The 24,644-nt window shown below is 41.2% G+C and overlaps 1 protein-coding gene across 1 annotated transcript in view; it reads right to left on the reverse strand.

Moving 5' to 3' along the window:
• The window catches only part of PLCL2 (phospholipase C like 2), a 174,932-nt gene that overhangs the window by 2,827 nt on the left and 147,461 nt on the right, over window positions 1–24,644 (reverse strand). Inside the window, exon 5 of the mRNA XM_018576309.1 lies at window positions 13,643–13,752. Coding sequence (XP_018431811.1) covers window positions 13,643–13,752 — 110 coding nt within the window. The remainder of the gene's footprint in view (window positions 1–13,642; window positions 13,753–24,644) is intronic.

The following is a 24,644-nucleotide window of genomic DNA, read 5'->3' on the forward strand; positions in this document are numbered from 1 at the left end:
AACGTAAACAAAAATGTTTTCATTCGTTTTGTCAAACAAAACACATTTTTATGCTATTTTGGATTTGGCCACCAGCGCATTCTGGAGGCGGAGCGCATGACGTTACATATCGCACACGTCTGTTGTGGGGCACAATTTTCCGTTTTTTCCTTAGGCGTAAAAGGAGCTAGCTATGGCTCTGGGTACCACTAGGACTACACAATTCCATGCTGTCCTGCAAACAGGCACACGTTTACTAGTTCATATTAACTTAGCCCATAGTTGAGACCTAGAATGTTGACCCATGAAGCTGCACCCTAATGGAGATGTAGTAGGGTTCTTTGCATATTCCAAAGGTGCTAAAGCATTCTGATAATCAGTCACTGAGAAAGCATCTATAAATGGTGATATCTTCCTGTTAATTAATTAAATGTGCAGCATTGTGAAGAAACGCTGGTTATGCCAGGTCAAGAAATGGATCACATTTTCTGGATTACCATAATTATCTGTAATAATAACATTTGTGGCATTTACCGAGTCCAAGTTTAACAAATGTGTGCATAAATTACACACATAAATAAAAAAAACCCATAACATTTCTTGGCAGTTCTGGGCCAATCAACCATCTGTTCATCTGTGCATGACTTAACAGGCTTTCAGTAGTAAACATAAGCTTGTTAGAGAATCTATAGACAGACATATATTCTCTATCCGTGCTGCTTGAGACTTACAAATTGTCACACCTGACACAACACACAACATAATAACATCCAGAAAAAATGAAAGTGATGCCTCAGAAATGACATTTTTCCACATAATCATATTTTATATGGTAAGCCAAGATAAGGATCAGAACTACAAAACACCAGCTGAGCTACCAATAATTATTTAAAGGTAACCTGTCTAGACAGAAATATGGGTTCTGCCATTGCTGATGCGGACTGTATTATTGTTGCTTGACTATTTAGTTAAGTCACTGACCACAAGCAAGCAGACTGAGAAGGGTCAGAACACCTTCATGTTCCAAGTCAGTGACTAAATATAGATGCAAGGATAAAGATGACAGTACTGACACATGCACAATTACAAACAAGCCAGCAGTCATAGTTCCAAAATTCATAATATATTAAGTTCCCCTTAAAGAAGAAAATCATCTACAAATATAACACATCAAAAAGTGTTAGGCAGGTGTGTCCGTAAAATTATAAATCGTTTGGCATTTATCAGTTCTGTTTTAAATTCTGAAATGTAGAATCTGAACATTTCACCTGGATATGTATACAGGCAGCACAGCCTGTCTGCTGAGTACTTTAGTTTTTCATCTAGACATTGCTGTAATGCCCCAGCTCACCTCAGTACCTTTCATCTGCAATCTGGTGAACCTAGAACATCATCCTTGCTGCCTCTCACGTACAGAAAGCCTGCTGTAGAACACATGCTGTACTACTAAGAAGCTTATCACAACCACCAATCAGATTCAAAATCTGCCTAGAAAGTGCTACACAGCACAGGGTCAAATAATTACATTACTACTGATTTTGTAGCACAGTTTTAGTACAGTTGCTGGTTTCATCCACAGCTTTTAGCAGGTCACTGAATTTCTTGCTTGGAGTTACTCTTTTCTGACGGCTCCATGTCAGCATCCCCATCTTCTCCAATCTGATAGAACCATTAGCTCATAAATCTAGAGATCTCATACGCCCCATTGTTCCTCTTTTTTCCTCCTGATAGGATTTAGGTTTTCTGCGGACTCCCCTACCTAGTTATGATAAACATCTGGCGATACACCGATTTGATGAAGTTCCCCCTGGTATCTCACCTAAATTGTCTAGAGTGGGAAAGCCCCGCTGCATGTCTTCGGGGCATTGGTACACTGGGGGGGTGCAATGCCCAGCATTGGGGGAGGCTGTCGGTGTGTGTGGCTGTCTGGATCCGAGCGGAGTGTGGAGCGCATTGTGCGTGTTCCACTCACACGCGCTATATGGCTGGTTGTGTCACTTCCGCCGAGAAACAGAAAGTGGTGGCTTGGGCCGCATCTGTGCATGCATGGTCTCAGCCTATCGGAACAAGAGGCAGGGACCAGGAAGCTAGGAATAGACGAGAAGACAGTAATGCATCTAGGCGAAGGTCTTCTTCATGGAACAAACGTTTCTTGCAGCACTATCCACGGCACTGCCACGACTTAGACAAGTCAGTAGAGGGACACTGGTCCTTACCTTCGGGGAAAATTGTCGCTAGCATCTTGGAACTGAGAGCGGCATTTGAAACACTTTTAGCCTTTCAAAGTCTTCTTTAAGGGAAGTCGGTCATGCTACGGATGGACAATACCACCGCAGCGGGATTCCTTAAAAAAACAAGGGGCCACACGCAGTCGGTCATTATTAAGGGAAGAGGAACCAATCATGACTTGGGTACAATCCAACCTTCTGAATATTTCAGCGATGTACATTCCGGGCCGGGACAATGTCCAGGCAGACTATTTATCGAGAACACATCTGGACAACAACAAATGGTCACTACTTCCGGAAGTGTTTGGGAAGTTGACAAAGTGGTCATTCCTTCCACATGTGTATCTGTTTACATCCTCTGTCAACACCAAGAGTCAAGTGTTTTTTCCAGGACCTCTTGTCAACAGGCAGTAGGGACAGATGCACTTACGTCAGAATGGCCATTTCAGACGTCATATGCTTTTCTTCCAAGCCTGATGATATTCAAATTCTTGAACAGATTGTGGCTGGTGAATATCAAAGTATTGGTGGTAATTCCCAACTGGCTCAGGAGGCCATGGTACCCCTGTTGTTGGAATTGAGCATAAAGGATACCTTATCCCTGCCGGTGGTCCCAAACCTGTTATCACAAGGCCCCATAGTACATCAAGCCCTGGAGAAGCTGTGCTTAAAGGCTTAGATATTGAAAAGGCAAAGGTTCAGAAGGACAGGGTGTTCAGAGGAGGTTATAACCACCTTGCTGAATTTGAGAAAGAGTAGCCTAACAACACCTATAATGGGGTATGGCAACCATCTGCATCAGTGAAGACTGTGTCAACAGAACCCGAAGTGCACAACTTGCTGGACTTCCTTCAGAAAGGCCTGGATATGTGCCTCAGCCTAAATACATTAAAAGGGGCAGGTCTCAGCGATTTCTGCCTTCACCAAAGTCTGGTGGGCCTCGGATGGGCTGGTCATCCAGTTCTTTAAAACTGTTCTAAGATTGAGGCCAGCGAGAACTCTGCTTTTACCTGAGATCTACCTCTACCTCTGGATTTTCTAGCCTCAGACGTCTTCGAGGAAGGGTTTATCCCTGTGGTGCACAAGTTTAAAGACAGCCTTTTTAGTGGGAATCACCTTCGGGCAGGAGAGTTTCAGGATTGGGAAAGAAGGGGGAAAATTAGAGCGCAAATCCTGGGAATGTGGGGGGGTATAGGGACAGCCAGTGTCTGTGTGTGAAAAAACAAAAATTAATCAAATCACAAAAGGTGAAGGACTTACTTTGGAGACGAGGTCCTGTTTTGGAGGGCCCTTTTGGAGTGTGGGCAGTGCGAGATGTATTCGGTGTCTCCCAGCAGGTGGAGGGATGGATGAAGGAGGAATCAATGTGGACTGGATGCTGTATGTGCCCGGGGACTGGTGAAGAAGCTGTCTATGGTCTTGATGGCAGTGTTCTTAGGACGTGACTGAGTGAAAGGGACCGAGGGCTGGGATAGGACAGTGATAGAGGAGCGACGCGTTTCGAGGTGATCCTCTTTTTCAAGCTCAAGTGTGAGCAACATTGGCGGAGATTCGCCGGGTTTAAAAGACCGGTGGGCGGAGTAACGTGAAGGGAATCCGCTGTGCTAAACGGCTGTGTCACGGTGTCCTGAAAACTTGGGCGGACATCTATGAACATGTGTGTATATGTACATGAATATTCTAAGTATGTGGGATTATGGAAGGCTTTCTTGTGTGGCTATGGAACTCGATGTGCGAAGGGTAACGGGAATTCTTTCAGCGGAGGGCCGCCGGGTTTAGAAAACTGACAGGTGGGCGGAGTCACATGGACGGACTCTCCTGCAGAGGGCCACTGTGTCAGTTGGTACTGATTGCTCTGACAGAGAATATTTGTTGTGGGAGTGTAAACAGTGAGATGAATGTTAGTGTGTGGTGGGGGGTAAGTTTCTGTGTGACCATGAACAATGATGTGTGGGGGATGGCTGAAATTAATTTGGCGGCGATCCGCTGGTTTTAAAAAATGACAGGTGAAAAAGGTTGCCGGGACGGACAGTGTGTGGGGCATGAAGCCGCGGAAAAGTGTTTATGTTTTATAGCTGACAGGGAGAAAGGGAGCTGCATACGTTTATTCTATGTGGGTTATTCTCAATGGATTCGTCAATACAGATCGGGGGGTTCTTATAACATGACATAATATAAGAGAACCGGGGGGATTCAGTTCTGCGAGTGTGTTGTATTGTGCTGTGTTTTGTTAAAAGGATTTAAAATGAATTAAAAATCGGTATACCAATCATAAATAGTTATGAATGAATAAAAAGAATAATTCATGAGTAATTAATGAATAAATAATGAATAAATTAAATAGATCGATCAGTCAATTGCTTGATTGAGTCAATTAAAAACGAGTCTGACTTTAATGGCTGATAAGGCTGTGCGTTCTCTAATTGGACATTTTGGTTTGTCTGTGTTAGTGGGGGCTGCGGTGTGTCATGCAAGTCATCTCTTCATTCCAGGGGGAGCTAGGAAAGGAAAGAAGGCATCAAGCAGAGTCATCACATCCTGGATGGCGAAGCCGATAACGTTAGCTTACATAACTAAGGTGTTGGTAATTCTGCAAGGTGTGACAGCTCATTCTACTCACAGCATGTTGACCTCTTGGGCAGCAGCAAGGAGTTTCTCCAGAAACCATCCCTCCCTGTGTTTGGGAGTTATTTCCCATTCGTATGCGGACATGGAGCGGTCAGGAAAACTGGAAATTTCTATCCATAAATTACTTGGAATTTTCCTTTCCCGACATGTTCCATGGCAGCATAGCATCCCCCCCGTCAGAGTACTAGTTAGGGCATATGCGATCTCTAGATTTATGAGTTAATGGTCCTATCAGATTGGAGGAGGTGGGGATTAACCCATTTGTATGCTGCCATGGAACATGTCAGGAAAGGAAAATTCCAGGTATGAATAGAATTTTCCAGTTTTAAGCCCTGCTATGGTTTTAACTAACTTTGGAGATGTAATAATTCAACATAATCACTCCTGTGAGGGAACATGAACTAGAATTGAGCAGAGAAAATTGGTAGGGTTGAAATGTATGTATTTGGGATTGGGAAACATAGATGCCCAAGTATAGCAAAGCAAGGCCAAAGCTGGCCATATACAAGTAGATATTTTTCCTTCAGTCTGTGTGCTGAAAATTCGATTTCTCCATCCACCAACAGTCTGTGTTTGAGTGACCAACTGAGCCTTTCAGGTGGGAAGGGGTCAGATCACAGTGCCTGATTACCTGAGTATACCCAGTGATTAGAACAATATAACTGCACTGGCAATATTCCACTAATGAATGTGCCCTACAAAAATGGAAATATTACATACAAGTACAACTACAGCCCGGTCCAGGACTCCAACCAGCAATCTGTTTGGACAAAGAACAGTGTTTCCTCTGTTGTCTCTCCTGTAAGGATATTCACAATGTTTGGCTGATCAAAGCAGTAGAGCTTTGACTAGCTCAGAGAGCTGACCCCCCATGTCATGTAAGTGATTACTGAAAGCCAATTTTCGAGTTCAGCTTTAGCTTGTTTTTTTTTTTCCTTCTTGGAATACTGTACAAGAATAAGAGAGGTGTAATTGGTCTTTTTTATTATAAACAATAATTACAGTATTACTGGTGCACATTGTGACACAGGGCTCTGCTAGATCAAATGCAGTAGGGTGCCATATAGTGACCTCCTTCCGCTTATTGTCAGCCATGTCAAACGACACATTGGAGACCCCTTGTAGTATCTGCTGTATGCTTTTATGTCAGCTAGTTAGGATGCCTCAGCTCCAATTAAACCAGAAAAACAGACATGCTTTAATTCAAAGAAGACTTGGTGAAAGACCTTACCGAGGCATGTAATTGACATTTCACTCTACACTGGAACCCTGCGAGGTTCAGAAATCTATTCTTGTTTTCTTGTTCTTTCGTGAATTATGCCACTGTTACTGCTATTTGCAGGAAAACAAAATAAGAGGAAATACTAGAAATTCTAAGAAAGTAATAACAATGCAATTGATTTTGTCAGGCTACAGAAAACAGACGTACCAATGTAGGATGCATTATTATTATAATACAGGATTTATATAGCGCCAACAGTTTGCACAGCGCTTTACAAAATGGAGGGAAACAGTACAGTTACAATACAATTTCAGTACAATAGAGTTAGGGGGGCCCTGCTCGTGAGAGCTTACAATCTAGTAGGGGGGCAAGTGATATAAAAGGTAATAATTGTGTAGATGGAGTTAGTGGAAGAACTAAAAGTACAGTTATTATGTTGAGGTGGGATAGGCTTCCCTAAAGAGATGAGTTTTCAAGGATTGCCTAAAGGTGTACAGAGTAGGAGATAAGTGCACATATTGTGGTAGGGAGTTCAAGAGGATAAGAGACAATGTGGAGAAGTCCTGGAGGTGAGCATGGGATTTTACATCCCATTGTAATGTAGTATATTATGCCAATTTACAAAGCTGCTCATTATTTTACCTCATGATAATCTTCTCATCAAAATGTAAAATTCACACAAGTAATTGGTTTTTATGAAATCAACCTTTAAAGCCTAATTTTGGACATAGAAAAATTACTTTATTACTTACACATTATTTCCAGAATGTAGATATGCAACAAGAGATGGCTAAAGACTAGAAATTTTACAAAAGATGGTAAGAGAGTGCAGGCATGCTACAGGAGCTGTTGGAGACTGGGGGACATGCTTCAAGGAAGTCATAGCCTGGAGACGCTTTACATTAGACTGCTAGAGATCACTGCTATTACAACCCCTTTACAAATCAATGCTTCCACATTTGTTCTCCCTAGAGCCTCCTCATAAATGTTGTATTTCTCCCTTGATACCTCTCTCATCTACCCCCCAACTTTCCCTCATTTGGAGGGACAGTCCCTCATTTGGGACCCAATCCCTCTCTCCCTCTCAGTTGTCCCTCTTTCAGACAAATGTACAGATATCTATGGAAATATTCTTTTTACCTATCAAAAGTCTTATTCTGCACTAAAACCTTCATCTTATCTCTTAATTATCTTCTTTGCCATTTCTAAAAGCCAGAATAAAGTAAAGGTATAAAAAAGGCAATTCTGAGTTTAACCAATTCTTTTTTGGTATATAAATTCCTAATGGTCTGCATAACTGGGGTCATGATAGGGGTGTGTCTATTGCCTAAAAATATTGTACTGGAAGGTGTCCTTTTTCATCTCAAAAAGTTGAGGTATACTTTCAGCAAGAGCCATCATAAAATATCAAGAGGAAAAAAAAACATGGACAGCATAGAAAAAAGTAACAGTGTAAAAGAAATAAACCAAGCCATTTAATAAATAGAACCCAATCTAAAAATTAATTTTTCTTCACTGGTCTGAAAAAGAACCTTAAAGCCCATTTCCACCTTTTCAGAGGTATTTGAACCCACTTCAGGCGGGTGGCCGTTTATAAACGTCCGCATCCTGAAGCGGTTTTACCAAGAGAAACAATGCAAAGTGAGACAAAGTCTCTCTAAATCGACTACCCTCTTAGATGGTTGTCACTGGGAGAGGTGTCACCGTTGGAAAATGTTCCCTCACCTTTTGATCTGATAAGGAATTAAAAATGTTGGATTTTCCATCACTGGTGATTTTCAAAACATTTGTCTACAGATACTTTTTTAAAGGACAAACCTTGGAATCCATTGTTCCTCCTGTCTAGAAACCTGAATCCTTAGTGGCTGGCTCAAGGTACCAGTATGCTGCCTTCTCTACAAAGGCTCTATTTTCAGAAACATCCCCATAGATAGCTCTGAGACAATGCTGAGTAGTGGGCACAGCATTGGGAGGTAACACTTATAAAATGCTATAATCCATGGTGTCTGTACTGAACAGTAGAATAGATTCTTACTAGATTCTCATTTACACATACGCTGCCTGGCTGAAAAAAAAAAAGTCACACATTCTCATATTTAGTTGTATAGCCTTTAGCTTTGATTATGGCACGTATTCACTGTGGCATTGTTTTGATAAGCTTAAGCAATGTCACAACATTTATTTCCATCCAGAGTTGCATTATTTTTTTACCAATATCCTCTAGTGATGATGGGAGAGTTGGACCACTATGTAAAGTCTTCTCCAGCACACCAAAGATTCTCAATGGGGTTAAGGTCTGGACTCTGTGCTGGACAATCCATGTGTGAAAATGATGTCTGATGCTCCCTGAACCACTCCTAATTTAAGCCTGATAAATCCTGGCATTGTCATCTTCGAATATGTCTGTGCCATCAGGGAAGAAAAAACCTCATTCAGCGTATTCAGGAAAACAGATGAAAAGAGATAATATCAACATACAGATCGGTATGTACTGTATTTGCTATCTATTTTATTTGGTTTGCTTTAAATAGCTGAAGCTGTATCAGCAAATACAACAGGATCAGATGGAGTTCACTGAACCGCATTAAATAAAAAATAAAAAACCCTGTTAAATTGCCATAGAAGTCCATATTAAGTTAAGTATAGGATTGAATCTTTGAACCGCCAAAAAGCAGGTTTTACAAGCTTAACTGCTTCCCGGCCGGCCGTTGTAATTAAACAGCCGGCCAGAAGCTTCCTGAATGTAACAGGCCATCTAAAGACAGCCTGTTAACCCCGCCCACTTGTGCGTGCCGCACGGCACGCAAGCAGGAAACTGTCAAAATTTAAAAACAGGCAGCCATGCCTGTTTACATACAAGCGATCTGCCGGCTATAGAGCCGATAGATCGCTTGTACGAGATGCCGATCGGTGCACCCATGCCCGAAACCCCCCCACAGCGCTGGTCCCAGGCTCCGCTGTGCCCGGGGAGGGGCTGGGGCCAGCACAACAACTTTGTGACAGGAGATCAGAGGGAGATCAGTACACGCGCTCCCTCCGAGCTCCTCTCCATTGTCAGAATGTATATTAAATCACTTCTCCATTCTGCTGTCATTCTCCGGCTACAGAACCTCCAGAGAAGCTAGTGAAGCAGATCTCTGCTTCATCAGTTTGTTTGGGGACCCCAGGTGACATTAGGGGTCCCCTGATGTCTCCATAAAGAAGTCCTGTCGCATCCTCTTTGCTATCACATAGGGGACTTCTTAGTGCTGTGATGTGATAATAATAAAGTTAAGTGGAAAAAAAATTAAAGTCCCCCCCCCCCAGAAATTAAAGTAAAAAAATTAAAAAGAAATACTTTTTTTTAAAAGTCCCAGCCCCATACACATGAGTGCAAACATGCGTAGGGTGCGCATACATGCGAAAACGATTGCGCCCATTACGCCACATATGTTGCATATCACTGCGAACGACAGAGGGCAATAATGTTAGGGCCATTTTTCACTGATAACACTAAATTAATTAGCAGTAAAAGCTTTTAAAGCGTCGCCTTTGGCCAATTTTGGGTATAATATTTTATTGCGATTTCGCAGGAGCCCGCAATTTTAAAGCTTGACATGTTTGGTGTCTATTTACTCGACATGACCCCGTCTTTTATGTTTTACCAAAAATATGGGTAAGAATAAACATTTTTTAACATAACGTAGGGAACAGTTTTTTTTCGAAATTTTCGGTTCTTTTTTCATTATATAGTAAAAAATTAAAACCCCAGCAGTGATTAAATACCACCAAAGGAAAGCTCTATGGGTCCCCAAAAATGGTATAAAATTAATTTCAGTACAGCATCGCATGACGGAATAAATGTCAGTCAAAGTACCGTAGCGCTGGATAGTGAAAAATGGCCTGGCCAGGAAGGGGGTGTATTCACCTGGTCTTCAAGTGGTTAAAAAAAGAGAACTATGGGGTAACCTTTTTGTTTCCCATAGTTCTCTTTAGAGTCATGGGAGGACATATACTGTGTCATCCCGTGACCCACAACTTAGTATATAGTGGGCTATTGCCCACTATATGCTGAGAGCACCGCAGCCAGGACGACCCCACTGGCTAATAGGCAGAACCAGCTGTCAATTTAGAGGCAGAGCCAGCTATGCCCGCCCCCTCTCCCATCCGTCCCTCCAGTCAGTGCTGGGGGATCGGAGAGAGGAGCGGGGCATCCCTGTGGGGAGCAGAGACTGACAGTCACTGCTCTCTGCAGGGAGATAATCGGGAAGTGAGCAAGCAACAGTCTATTTTCGCTCACTTCTTGATCAATAGAGCCGAAGTGTGACAGTTACAATGTCACACGTCGGCTCTAACTATGGGGATGAGTGTAATTCACTCACCCCATAGTTCTCCTTTAAAACAGCAATACTCTGATGTCCATCAAGTATATAATAGGAAAAGAAGAAGTGGTTAAACTGCTGAACCTAGCCTGGGATCACTTACATGCTGCATACTAATTACTGATTACTTGAGAAAAATGTTAGGCAGTGCAAGGTATTTTTATGTCATCAGATTAAGTTTTTTTTAGGAGATCTTCAGATTAAACTCAATCATGAATCTGCTGAAGATTACTGCTATTACAGCCCTTTTACAAATCAATGCTTTCACATTTGTGTTACCTCTAGCCCCATAACAATTACTTGTTCCACATTTTATATCTCTTTCAGCAAGATCCATTATACAACACTAGCGGAAAATAATGAGGAAAATGATAGACAGCATAGAAAAAGTAACAGTGTGAAATAAATAAACCAAGCCATTTAACCAACCTTGAGAACCTTGTCGAAATAACATCAAGAACCCTGTCTTAAAAGAATTGTCGTTTTCGTTCACTGGTCTGAATAAGAACCTTAAGGAAAAAATTGACTCCTGTCAATTTGACAGGAATATTTTGCAGAGCCCTGTCTGCAAAATAGATGCCAATAGACAGCATGTGGCCACTAGGTGCCAGGCTAAGCACCAGGGGTCTAGAACAGTGGTTCTCAACCTGTGTAAGCTCAGGACCCACATTTGTCCTTGCTCATTAAGTCGTGATGCAAGTCGCACAGCACTCCATCCATATGTACAGATCCCTTGCTCTCTGTAGAGGTGCCTGGAACCAGAATGTTTCCAAGAACCACCTGCACTCCTTACGGACTGCAACCTTCCAATGGTGGTGGTGCTCTGGTGATCACACGGTTGGCGCCGTGCAAAACTCAGAATAGTCTCAACAGGTCACCAGGACACACAAATGCGACGTCACCCTAGTCCACCCCACATGCAACTGACACTCAGCGCCAGGCAGCATATTTTCCATTGCTGCTCGGCACGAGAACGGACAGTGCTGCACTAGGGGGAGGAGCCTCTCACCTAACGCAGTGGAAGGCACACGGCAACCACTGAAGATGGGGTTGCAACCCACCAGTTGAGAACCACGGGACTAGAAGATAATCTAGTACAGAGCAAAACTTACCTTAGTTCACGGTCCCACAGTCTGGTTGTGGTCATGAAGACCAATCCCCTAAAGTTGTTCTTCTCTCCAGTCTCCAAATAGTGTGTCTGCCTGCAGATGAGTGGATAGCCATGCAAATTGTTTAAAGTGACTCTGTCAGCAGTGACAGAGATGAGCAGAAGGATCCATTTAGCGCAGAGAAGAAACCACCAATAATAAAACCCATGGTGTTTGTATGGAACATAGGAAAACCTTCTTCCTAGATTCATTTTTACACATACAGTACATCACAATATCAGCATGTTCTGTATAGCTCTGCCCAAGACTAGAGGTGAGAAAACTGTATATAATGCCTCCAGACAGAACAGATCATATACCTAAATCTATTTATCTGGATTTTAACTCGCGTATCTTATAAATCTAGGTGGAAATATACTCCCTGGAGCACTTTGCTACCTGACCATTAACAGTCTACATTCACCTGTGCTTGCTACAATTTGCTGAGGTTAACACACTTTAAAAGAAAAAAAGAAAAGAAAAAAGAAGGGAAGGGAAGATAATAAAGTAAATTACTAGTGAAAAAAGAAGCCATAATTGCACAAAACAGATAATATCAACTTACAGATCGGTATGTTCTGTATTTGCCGTATCATTTATTTGGTATGCTTCAAATAGCTTAAGTTTTATCAGCAATCTACAATAGGATCAGATGAAGTTCACTATTCAACCGCATTAAAAAAAAATCTGTTGTATTGCCCAACAAGTCCACATTCAACTAAGTAGAAGATTGGATGTTTGAACGGCCAGTAAGTAGGTTTTATAAGCTATAAACAGCAATACTCTGATCTCCAGTATATAATAAGAAAATAACTGCTGAACCTAGCCTGGGTTCACTTACATGCTTCATATTAACTGTCGACTACTGGAAAAATGTCAGGCAGTCTCAATCATTTTATGTGATCAAATTAATCTGTTTAGAAGATGTTGAGAACGTCATCATGACTTCAAGCCTAAGGTAAAATTAAATTTCTTAGTTCTGAATGAACTTCGGTCAGTTCGATCACCTGATTTCCCTTCCACTAATCTCCAGGATGCTTGATGAGAGTTCTCCTTTCTATGATCCCACCTATGCTTTGCACACAATAGCCATAACACATCTTGCTTGGCTTTATGGTGAGGAATAGATTCAATTGGCTTGTGTGGAATTCTGTATGTGCAATTATGAAGAATCCATTAGTGTAGCTTTAACAAAGCAAAGCTAAATCACTGACAAAGCGTTGGTGGCTGCAGGGCCGGCCTTAGGTCTTTAGGCGCCCTGTGCGAGAAAGCTTTACAGCGCCCCTCAGTGACCACACCCCTCAGTGGCCACACCCTTTAGTGAACTGGGCAGAAGTGGACATACTACTGCCTGTCTAAAGATGCCCGAAAGAACAAGAAGGCCCATTAGGTGAGTAGTGTAAAAGCTCTGTGCAGGGTGAACTTATGAAATTTGGTGGGGGTCAAATCTTATGGCCCTCTGTATGGGAGCATACTGTAAATAAACAAGGATGCTGATTCTGAATGGGTCACAATAAATGTGTCTACCATCCTACTTCTTGCATGTTGCTGGCTACTATTTCTGCTGGGAAAAGGAGAAGCCAGGTGGTGAGCTAGTAATATAATCAAGGAATGGGGGCAGCTAGAGGTATATTCAGTGAGAAGGGACAAATTGTACAGAATCAGTAAGAACTGGAGAGGATTGCCTTAACACTAGCACAAGAACCTTCAGAACGTTTGATTTGCTTTTGTTTATAATGGCTTTATAATGTGTTACTTGTGATGTTATCTTATGTATTAACATAACTAAACACAGAAAAAGAAGCCAATTTGCAGGAGAAAAATAACTGATAACTCAATTCAAATAACATAATATTTTGTATTCTCTGAACAGCATTGAAGAAGCATTTACTTCTAATATTAGGGTTTGCCAGAACTCTTTATGATTACAAGAATGAAGGAGGCCAGAAGGAATGGAACAGAGTAGTAATACATTAGATAATGAACACAGCTCGGGACCATATGGTTAGTCAGGGATGCAGGGCATACAGTTGTGAGTACAAGAATGATGTGGCACATTTACAAGCTGATATCTACCTTTAGTATAGTTATATTCCATGTAAAGCTCTCCACAGCTTTAATCATCTTCCTCTCTTTCAAACCTTCTTTAGCCCCGATGGAGTTGAGATTCTCGTGGAATTCCATGGCTGTAAAAAGATACAATTTATATGAGACAAATGTTTGCTTGTCATGTGTTATTTCTGTAATTCCTGTAGCTTTTCCCCCTCTTTTTTCAAGAAGTCATCCTCTTATCTAATCTGAACTTCATTAAGAAATAGAGAAGATTCAAGGTATTAAGAGGAAAGGAGATTGCAGAGACGATCTTTAAAAAGAAAACCTAAAAGCCTAGATTAGATTTATCAAACTTTAGTATTAAATGTATTATCAGTTATAATGACAAATATAGGATAACAAAAAAATATTGATTTATTCTCCTTTAGGGTGAACCTACCCAACATGCCATTACACAGGTTCTGACCCCTTATTAGGAGGCAGAACCTATGTAGCAGGTGGCAAGAGGAATGAAACCTTACGGTCTATTTTTTTTGTGCTACTTTTGCTATAATATAAAATACAGATAAAACCCAGAAGTTTATGTGGTGGGAGTTTCTGAGCTTTCCTGTTCGATAGATCCCAATGTTGGAGCACAGAGATATAAGGTGACTGTTGGCCAATAACCATTATTAAAATATAACATTATTTGTAGACTACCCATACTACAGTATAATGCAAAGGGCAGTGGGTAGGAACTCATACCAACCAGTCATCAGACATCTTACATTTTTGATTTTGTAATGAATTTCAGCAGGCATAAACAAATAGGGGTTCACCAAGATATGTTGCGGTGTTGACTCCTCTTTCAAAATGTATATATTATAACAGGTGTTGTGGTTGACTCACCTCCCTCTTCTTCTGATACTTCACTTTCCCAGTGCTTACCTGATAAAGCCCCATATGATTCCCAGTACTTTGAGTAAGAGATTCTTGACGCTTCTCCCACAATGCAGCACTGGGTACTTGAGCATTTAACCGCCATACCCAATCGATATCATAATGTAAGGATTCTGACCAGGCACTGACCAGGGCCTTAAACAGGGCTTTTGAAGGGAGCTCCAGTGGGAGAACCAGGTGATATGGGAGCAAATGAAATATCAGTGGCAGAGGGGAGGGATATCTAGAAAAGCTGTTAACTTGCCCTGAATTGATGAGAAAAAAAGAACAATTCCCTCCAGATGAACCATACAAGGATTTTAACTATTTCTATCGCAGATTCTTGCAGACAATGATCGAGACCTTGGCAGCACTTTCTAACACTAACTGCAAAGTGGGAGGGCTTGCCTTCAATATAACCATCTGATCACCTTAGTGTACTAATAAGAAATGCTGCAGGCCTTGCATCCATTTACATGTGTCACTCTATGAATGCATTTGGCTAAAGGAGTGAGAATTCCAAAAACAATGTACAGAAATATAAAGGCACAGTTGTCGTGGTTGCTAGCAAGAGAAATTCTTTTTGTGATAGATTTTAAAAGATCATAATTTGCTCACCAAGGTCAAGGTAAATTACGGAATTGCTTGTATAACAATTGTATTGTTAAATGATTTTTTGTTTACAGAAGTAATGTATTCCTTTAAAAACTGTTGTCACTATTAGGGAGAAGGAGGCTGTTCTGAATGATGTGTGAGCATTAAACTACATCTGAAGAAGCGATAAAACCTTTGTGTCTATGAGCACAAACTATACAGTACAATTCAGATTTATACAGGATGTGGTATTACTGGTAGTATTCTTCAGTAAGGAATAAGATATCAGATCTGATTGGTTGGCTGGGAATTACAACACAGTCATGAATGAGTACACTGAAATAATAAGAAAAAACATTTCTTTGTGAAACAAACCCCTATAAACAATAGATAAGAATATTGTACATTTCAGAATACACTAGTAACTTTGTGAATGAATTCTTTAAACCTAATTATACAATGTGTTTTATGTTTGTATCCCGTATTGTCTGACATCTCTTTGTACTCCAATCTGTAACAGCATGCTTGTATTTAGCAGACAAATATTTTAATGGGCTGCCCAAAGTATTCAGCGGTTGGCCTTCTCACTTCCTTTTCCATGTTTTGTGTCAGCAATTGTTGCCAGATCAGATATGCAGCCTGCATGTAATATGTGGCACGTGTTTAGACAAGATCTCTTAATGTGGCGCAGATGGTATTGAAAAAAACGTTAAACTTCTCGACTTCAGGTCTAGAAAAACATTTGTATTTCTATTAAAATAAGAATGTACTTACACCATCTTATTTCATGCTTAAATTAATATATGTAATTATTAATAAAATACATAAGTCCTACTACAGCGCCATCTGCAAAGATGACAATCGGTGCCATTAAAGGAAATGTAAACCCGAACTGAATGGCATATAGTTTGCTAAAGCACTGTGTATAATAAATAAGTGCCATTTTTTTAACCCTTTGTTGCATCTCGGTTCTGCTGATCTCTTCCAGCTCTTTGCAGCCACTGCTTGTCTAAAAGAATGCACTCCAGAGAAGACACAAAGCAATTTCTAGGGTGGGCTTCCTGATAAGGACAACAGTGGACCATGTCTGATTGAAGTGGGTTGAAATGGTCACTTGTATCCATCAGAAAATCATGATCACCCGGTATTATTTTACTGAAAGCTACCAGTGTAAAAATATTACAATTGCATTAATTTGATAAATGTCATCCCTAAGCAAAGATCTCCCACCTTTCATTTCTTCCTCTCACCCATTGATCAGTTATTAAAATAATACCTTCTGAATCCTTTTTTATACTCACCCAAGTCTGCCATCAGAGTTCCAAACAGACGATCAACCATGGATCCAGCTATGCAGTCTAGGCCCATGACAACTGTTCAACTCTTTATTATGTCATCACAGTGTGGTAGTCTTCTATATGCTGAGAGGACCCTCCCACTGCACAGACAATGGTATTTGTTCACATCACTCAGACCTTGCACCTTTGCAGGGAGGAAGTCGTGGGACCTGGCAAGATGTGTGACTACACATGTATGTAGTAAAAAGGGGCTTTTAGATTAGTTTTTTCTTTGTTAGAGTAACCCACTGATAATGGGGGCTGGGCCTGGAGTTTAGCTTTAAAGCTTATTAGTGATCGAGTTTACAGTTAGTTTAAGTTTCCTACAGATATAGCAAGGGATGCACCGATACCATTTTTTTCAAGACCAAGTACCGATATTTTTCCCCAAGTACTCGCCGATACAAGTTACTGATACCTTTTTTTTGTTCCATAAAACAATACAGGCTAATAATTTTAGGACAGTTGTGAAGTGCCAGGGCTCAGTTGCAGCTGCACCCATTGTAGTTCTGCCACTGACTCCAGGCTGTAGAGGGACTACAAATCTCAGCAATCCATTATACAGCAATGCAGAATACCAGCAGCTATAGAGGACTACAAATCCCAGCAATACATTATACAGCAATGCAGAATAATATGAAGCTACATATTCTGTGTTGCTCACTAGTGCTATGCCGCCATCTCAGGAGGAAGTGCAGGTTCTCACCCGGGCTGCGTGCACAGTCTCACCAGGGCTGTGTGCGCAGTCTCACCAGCATTGCGTGGTCTCACCAGTATGCAATGTCTCACCAGTATGCAGTGTCTCACCAGGGCTGTTCAGGTGGGTGCAGTCGGCAATTATCCCCAGGGCTGTGCTGGTGGCAGGTCTCCCCATGGCAGTGCGGGTGGCAGATCTCTCGATGGCAAGTGTGGGACCGTATGGCAGCCGAATCCATTAACAAATTTAAAGTGCTGGTATTGGCGCTTAGCATCAGGGCATACTCGTACTCATGAAAATGCCCAATATTGGCACCAATACCAATGGTTATATTATTAATTAATAAAAGGTCTTTTAGTCCTTCCTAACCCTACCAGACGTCCCTTCCAAAGCTTTTTTACAGTCAAGCGGCTGGGTTGGGTTTTTCTGGATGATCAATTTAGTTTTTTCCTGAGATTGGCAAGAGCAGTCATGTGAGTGGAGTTTAAACAAAAAAATGTCTGGCAGATGTCTGTAGGCACCTTTATTGTACTTGCTGTTTTCCTATAAAGCCTCTATAATTGTTAGGTAGGATTTGCACAAATATCTAAAAGGGAGCTTTTATGAATAGAAATCTGGGCTATGACCCTATGTAATTATATTACTAGAAGCTAAAAACATTATATACATTTAAACTGGCAACAGGCAGCCCTGTGCTCCCTAATTAAAAGTAGATAACTTGTTCGGTGTTCCTACTGATGGACTGAGCAGCCTGCATGCAGCGCGTTTGATTATCCTTGCCAGGTCGATGTGTCTGCTGTGGGCTGGCCATCATTCTCTACAAGCCAATGGGAGGAACTCTACATCCACGCATCCACATACACACATCTGAGTGCACATTGTGGGAGCAGCATCGGGGGGAAGCTGCCGTTGCATGATTGCTCTTTAAATTAGTCAGAAAATCTCTGTGTGCCATTGCATGCTGTATCTATGATCAGAACCATTTGTTATCATCTCCTAGGTTAGCCTACAATGACCTGCTATTCACACAGGTTAGGCCATTGTACATCTGGTGAGATCGGACCTTGCCTATAGCATCCTAGCAGACCACTAATATTGTTTTATGAACTGCCTGGCCAAAAAAAACGCTCTAAGAATTTGTTGGACTGCCTTTAGCTATGATTACGGCACACATTTGCCATGGCATCATTTCGATAAGCTTGTCACAACATTTATTTCCGTCCAGAGTTGCATTAATTTTTCACCAGGATCTTGTAGTGATGATGGGAGAGTTGGATCGCTGCATAACATTTTCATTTTTCTCCTGCATATCCCAATGTTTTTCAAATGGGTTAAGATCTGGACTCTGTGGGGGCCAATCCATGTGTGAAAATGATTATCATTATCATATCATGCTCCCTCAACGACTCTTTCACAATTTGAGCCCCATTAATCCTGGCATTCTTATCTTTTAATATGCCTGCGCCATCAGGGAAGAAAAAATCCATTGATGGAAAAACCTGGTCATTCAGTACATTCAGGTAGGCAGTTGACCTCATTTGTTGATTAAACATATGAATCACTGCAGTAATTATCCAATGCAAGGCTCTTACCTATTTGCTTAGCTAAAGCCATTTCACTTTAAAAAGTTTGTTTTTAACCTTCATTCAGTAGACCCACAAGTTGTTACACGTGTCGCAGGCAATGAAGCACTATAACACAATTATAAATCAGGAGATGGTGTGGCTGTTGAAAAAATCCTGTGGTCTATGGGGGAAAGAAAATTCACACAGAAGGCAGCAAACAGTGTTTGAGTTGGATTAGAGTACCTAAATCTAGTTTGTTTTTGACGTTGCCTCTGATCCTATTTGATCCTATTTGCCAGGACGCCATCAGGCAGCAAAGAACGATTTTCTGTTCCTGACAATATTACTGTATACTCTGTTCACTGCTATAATCAAGCTCATACACACTGTCAGATAACATTACAGGCTAGAGCTCTGTATCCATTCTGCCTAAACCCCTATAATTCAAGCAGAACTTCAGTCAAAAACATTTTCTTGTTTTTAGTAGACTGATGAACCTGTCTTGCATTTTCATTGCTATGTGCTTGTTTAGATTCACTCTCAAATTCTGCCCTGGTGACCTTTGTCAGAAAGCAACAAAAAAGTAAAGGAAAATCTAAAACATTTCAGTTGTGTCTTAAAAATCTCCAAATAGTGACACATACTCTGGTGTCAACTGTCAAAAGGTGGCATTTCGCCTCCCTTGTTTCCACTACATATTCAACAGTGTGGAACCCCACTCATAAGTTTTGTAGCATGCTTGGAGACCTGAGAACAGTAGCATGGAGATCTCAGTATCAGAGTTCCTAAGGAACATAATTTCATGTTTTTCTACAAAAAATACTTGGTTTTGGATGAACTGAAAACAGAATGGGGGGAATTAATCAATGTTATTGCAGCATCAGCGTCTCTCAAACTGTTGTATCCCTTACAGGGGCGTAACTAGAAATCACAGGGCCCCATAGCAAAATTTTGTATGGGGCCCCGTGATTGCTAGTTATGCCACTTGCAGAGCCCACCTGATATCCCAAACACCCCACCTGAGAGTGACCATGCAGAGTCCACCATAGACTCTCTATAGTGGGCTCTGCAGGGTCTCAGATGGGCTGCACACCTCTTACCTGTCAGCGTTATCCACCTCGTGGTCGCCGTGCCCCGCCTCCTCTTCTGTCCCCGGGCCACGCCTCCTTATCTATCGACAGGCCCTGCCTGCACTTAGATCACTGGCCAGTGATGTAAGAGGAGGCGGGGTTGCTCTTAGGCGGGCCCCGCCTCCTCCTTCACTGTGAACTGGCTGTCACTGACACAGCACCGCAGCGGCTGTGAGGGTAAATCAGTGATCATCAGAGCCGCTGCTGAGCTGTGTCAGTGACAGCCAGCACCCTTACATGCCATAGCGACCCAGGCGGCCCACACGGCATCAGAGGGATGCCCTGGCCGGGCCCCATAGCGTCCGCCTTGGTCGCAATGGTGATTGTTACGCCACTGATCCCTTATTTGTAGTGCATATAGCGACATATTTATTATCTTAGTTTATTATCTATGTTTCATTCCTAAATGCCATAATATGGAGAATTGTCTCAAAACAGTCTCTACATTTTTCTGTCCCTTAACTGTCTCTATTTGAAAATGAAAGAGAAAAGCTGATTGTTTGCCATGCCAACTGTTCCAGATTTTGTCTGTTGAAATATTATGCAAATATGTCACAAAACATATGCAGCGAGTCGCAAACATTAATAAGTCACAAGAACACTTAAAAAAAAAGATGCACGACAGAGAAAAAACTCTGCGGTTAGTTAGCATGACATTTTGGTCCTTGCGCCAAAAAGTTTTGTCACAAACACGTTCATAAATTCCTCCCAATGTGTTTTGTAAATATTTACTTTATTTTTATAACGACTAAAAAAGAACATTTTAAAAAAGAACTCTGGGCAGAATAAAGCTTAACCCTTGCAGTGGGGGTTATGTGCCGTTTTTGGTCTAGGGTCTAAAGTAACAAATAACACCTAACCTCGGCCCCGAATGACTGCAAGACTGCTCCCTGCAGCTTCTCTCCCCCTCCGCTCTGATGGTCTAAAGATTTGTGTGTCATCATGTCTAGTACAGTGTATTAGACATGAGGATGCTGACAGGCATTCCTGGAGTGCAGGGAGAAAGGCTGCAGCAACCTGTCCAGCAGCCAGGTGGGACAGAGGTTTGCGTGAGTATATCTTTTCTTATTTTAGACCCTAGATCAAACCCACAAACTACAAGGGTTATGCTTTATTCTGTCCAGAGTTCTTCTTTAAATATTTTCCAACTTTAAGGTAAATATGAAATACTACATATGAGCATTTTAAAATTTGCCATTTGCATCCAGCAGGTTGCGCTCTAGGCTAGTTTCCCATTTATACAAAGCCCAGAATGCTGTGCAAAATCAGTGTAAAGGGTACCGTCTGTACCAAATATTTATTTGTAAAATAAATATTTTATATAAATAATTAAAAAGTGACATTAAAAAAAAAACAGATACACAGTATATTGCCAAAAGTATTGGGACGCCTGCCTTTACACGCACATGAACTTTAATGGCATCCCAGTCTTAGTCCGTAAGGTTCAATATTGAGTTGGCCCACCCATTTAAGCTATAACAGCTTCAACTCTTCTGGAAAGGCGTCCACAAGGTTTAGGAGTGTGTCTATGGGAATGTTTGACCATTCTTCCAGAAGTGCATTTGTGAGGTCAGGTACTGATGTTGGACCAGAAGACCTGGCTCGCAGTCTCCGCTCTAATTCATTCCAAAGGTGTTCTATCGGGTTGAGGTCAGGACGCTGTGCAGGCCAGTCAAGTTCCTCAAGCTCTCTATGCACTGTTGTTGTGCCAATCTGAAGGCCACACGAAGTTCGGAGGTCTGTAGCTATTGACTCTGCAGACAGTTGGCGACTTCTGGGCGCTGTGCGCTTCAGCATGCGCTGACCACGATCTGTCATTTTATGTGGTCTACCACTTTGTGGCTGAGTTGCTGTTGTTCCAAATTGCTTCCACTTTGTTATAATACCACTAACAGTTGACCGTGGAATATTTAGTAGCAAGGAAATTTAACGGACGGACTTATTGCACAGGTGGCAACCTATCACGGTGCCACGTTTGAATTCACTGAGCTACCCATTCTTTCACAAATGTTTGTAGAAGCAGTCTGCATGCCTGGGTGCTAAATTTTTACAAAGATAATTGTTAATACAACTAAAATGTACATATAAATGAAACCATCTCATACCAATATGCTGTGAAATGTACAGACCAATGTGTAGGCAATTCTTACAGCTATCAAAAGACCATTACTTTAGTTTATCTTCCTAAAAGACAATGAAAACTTAAGCTACTGGTAATGAATGCAGAAAATGCCCTTTGAGTTCCGTAGTCAATTGTTTTCTAATAGTCACTCTAAGCTGCTGTAGCCCAATTAGCACAAGTGAACTTGTCATTTCAAATGAAATTACAGAGTGCAAATTGGGTTTTTTTTCTTCACCTTTTGAGTCACATGCAAATCTACTATTAAAACAATCTGATGCATCAGAAATATAGCAGTCTAGATAGTCATCCTGTATGACAAAGCTAACGGAGAGGAGATCACAGGGTTATCCAATTCAGCTCACTTTACAGTTCAGCTATGTTGTCCCAGATTGTTCACTTCTCCTGCCTTCTCCAAACCCTTCACCCTTTTGTGAATAACCCAGTCAGTGTTTTGTCAGCAATGCTCAACATGCTGGTTGACTAGTTTTATACACAAGGCCAGCCTGTCTGATGTAAACTGGTACTGATAACATTTTTGCTTTCTGGGACACATTCAAAAACTATGCATTGTGCAACTTCCATTGTTATCAGTTTCGGGTCTGGTACACATTTTAGGTAAACAGAAAGGACTGGTTAATCAAACATGGATCTCCTAACTGAGCAGTGCATTGTCTCTTTTCTTTCGTAAATAAAGTCTGATTGATTTAATGTGTTATTCCGGAGTGTCATTCACATGCAATCTTTATTATCCTCCATCCATCAGCCACAGCTCCTCCAATTATTCTCAGTTCTCAGTTCAGTATAATATTATGGATCCCAAAGGCATGTTCATTTCAGCTCTAATCACCCTTATCACTTGCCAGCTTCAATTCAAACATCAAACCACAGCATTCAGATAACTGGAAGAATACCCATTAAACTGACAGTGTAAACTGTGTTAAATTCCCTAGATAACAACATATTATAGACAAAGTAGTAAAATATGTGACAGGATTATACTCTTGATGCCTATAGCAAGAAACAAGACTATATGGTACGAAACAATAACTTAGCCCAAATTGAAAAACATAGAGTACAGTGTGACCATTAAAAATAAAATGTTGCTGCAATGAAAATTCCCTTTACACCCAACAAGGGCTGCCAACCACTTATCTCTTGAATTAAAGACCTAGGTTCTGCAAGCTAAACATGGAATCCCACGCTGCACAGAGGTCCTACTCAATAACTGACAACTATAAATTCAGCTTAAGGCAAATAGCCATTACTATATTCATCAAACTGTCAGAAACAGGAAAGATGGAGTCCTTTATAGGATAAGATCAAATAGCCAGTAAAATGTGACATCCCTAGTGATACATTCTGCCAGGTTTCCCCTATAACCAAAGTATAACTTGGGTTAACCATTTAAGAAAGTCCAAGGTGCCAACTGTGCTAGAAGCTTGGATGCTGGTGTTCCCATCTTTCCAGTCATCCATCATTCAATATCTACATTTCCTTTCCCTATTTTACCCTTGTCTTTTTATTTGTCAATTTTCTTAAAAACATTGCCTATGAGGCTATCCTTAAATTGTCTTTTTACAGTTACAGACATCACTGGTATTTGTAGCGAAGGCCCATAAAGTGCCTGTTTTTAAAAGTGCAGATTCTCATGTACTTATCCTCTTGTGTAGTAGTGCATGTGGGCCTCTCATTTATTTTTAGTGGACACCTTTGTATGAAATTCTCAGTTTCTTGCAAAACAGATATGTGGAATAACCTTCATTTCACAAAACATCAACTGACTAACATGTTTCTTGAGAAAGCTGAACGTTGGGAACTCCTATACAGTACCTTGAAAAGAATACCTATGCTAACAAAATAACACAGTTCTGTGAAAAGCATTTATGTAAAGCCTAAACCTTTTTTGTTCTTTTGGAGTAGAGTGGGCAATTTTTAAAACCCTGGACATTTTTTTTTTTGCCTCCTGTGATGACACTAGGAAGATTTCTCTTTATATTATGTCCTACAGACGCAACAAAAAGTAAGAAAAAGAAAATAAATAAATCTCTCCAAAGCAAGAGAAATCACTGGCAGAAGTGTCCCTATTAAAAGATTCCCCTTTACTCGTGTTCTGGTAAAATTAAAAATGTTTTGTCTTTTAATCTTTGTGACAACGGTCACCGGGACAAATAGAGAGGGTGAATCTCCCAATCAAGGAAACAGCTAGAGATAAAAACCTGGCAGGAGTCCTAACCGTCCGCTATTCTATAAAAAAAATTTGACTTCAGATACACTTTAATGATAACTGAGCTAAAGGTGCCCACACACCTTGCGATAATCGTACGGTAATCGCGGGAAATCCCACGATCGTACGATTATCGTAAGGTGTGTGGAAGCTGTGCGACCTCTACTACTGTAAGGTCGCACTACTTTTATCTTACGAACATGTTCGAAAACCCGCCGAGAATCGTACGATTTTCGGCGGGTGTGTAGCATGGGCATTGTGGTCATCGGAAGCTCGCCCCTCAGCGAGGCGGGCTTGCGATCATCGCAAGTACGATCTGCCTGTCCAAGATAGGCAGATCGTACGTTTTTTTAATTACCTTATAACCATCGCAAGACAAAAGTCTTGCGATGGTTGTAAGGTGTGTGCCCAGCCTAAGATGGTTTACCATTAGAACAAA

This window comes from Nanorana parkeri, unplaced genomic scaffold, assembly GCF_000935625.1.
Source record: "Nanorana parkeri isolate BGI_ZX_2015 unplaced genomic scaffold, ASM93562v1 scaffold4, whole genome shotgun sequence".
Taxonomy (NCBI): domain Eukaryota; kingdom Metazoa; phylum Chordata; class Amphibia; order Anura; family Dicroglossidae; genus Nanorana; species Nanorana parkeri.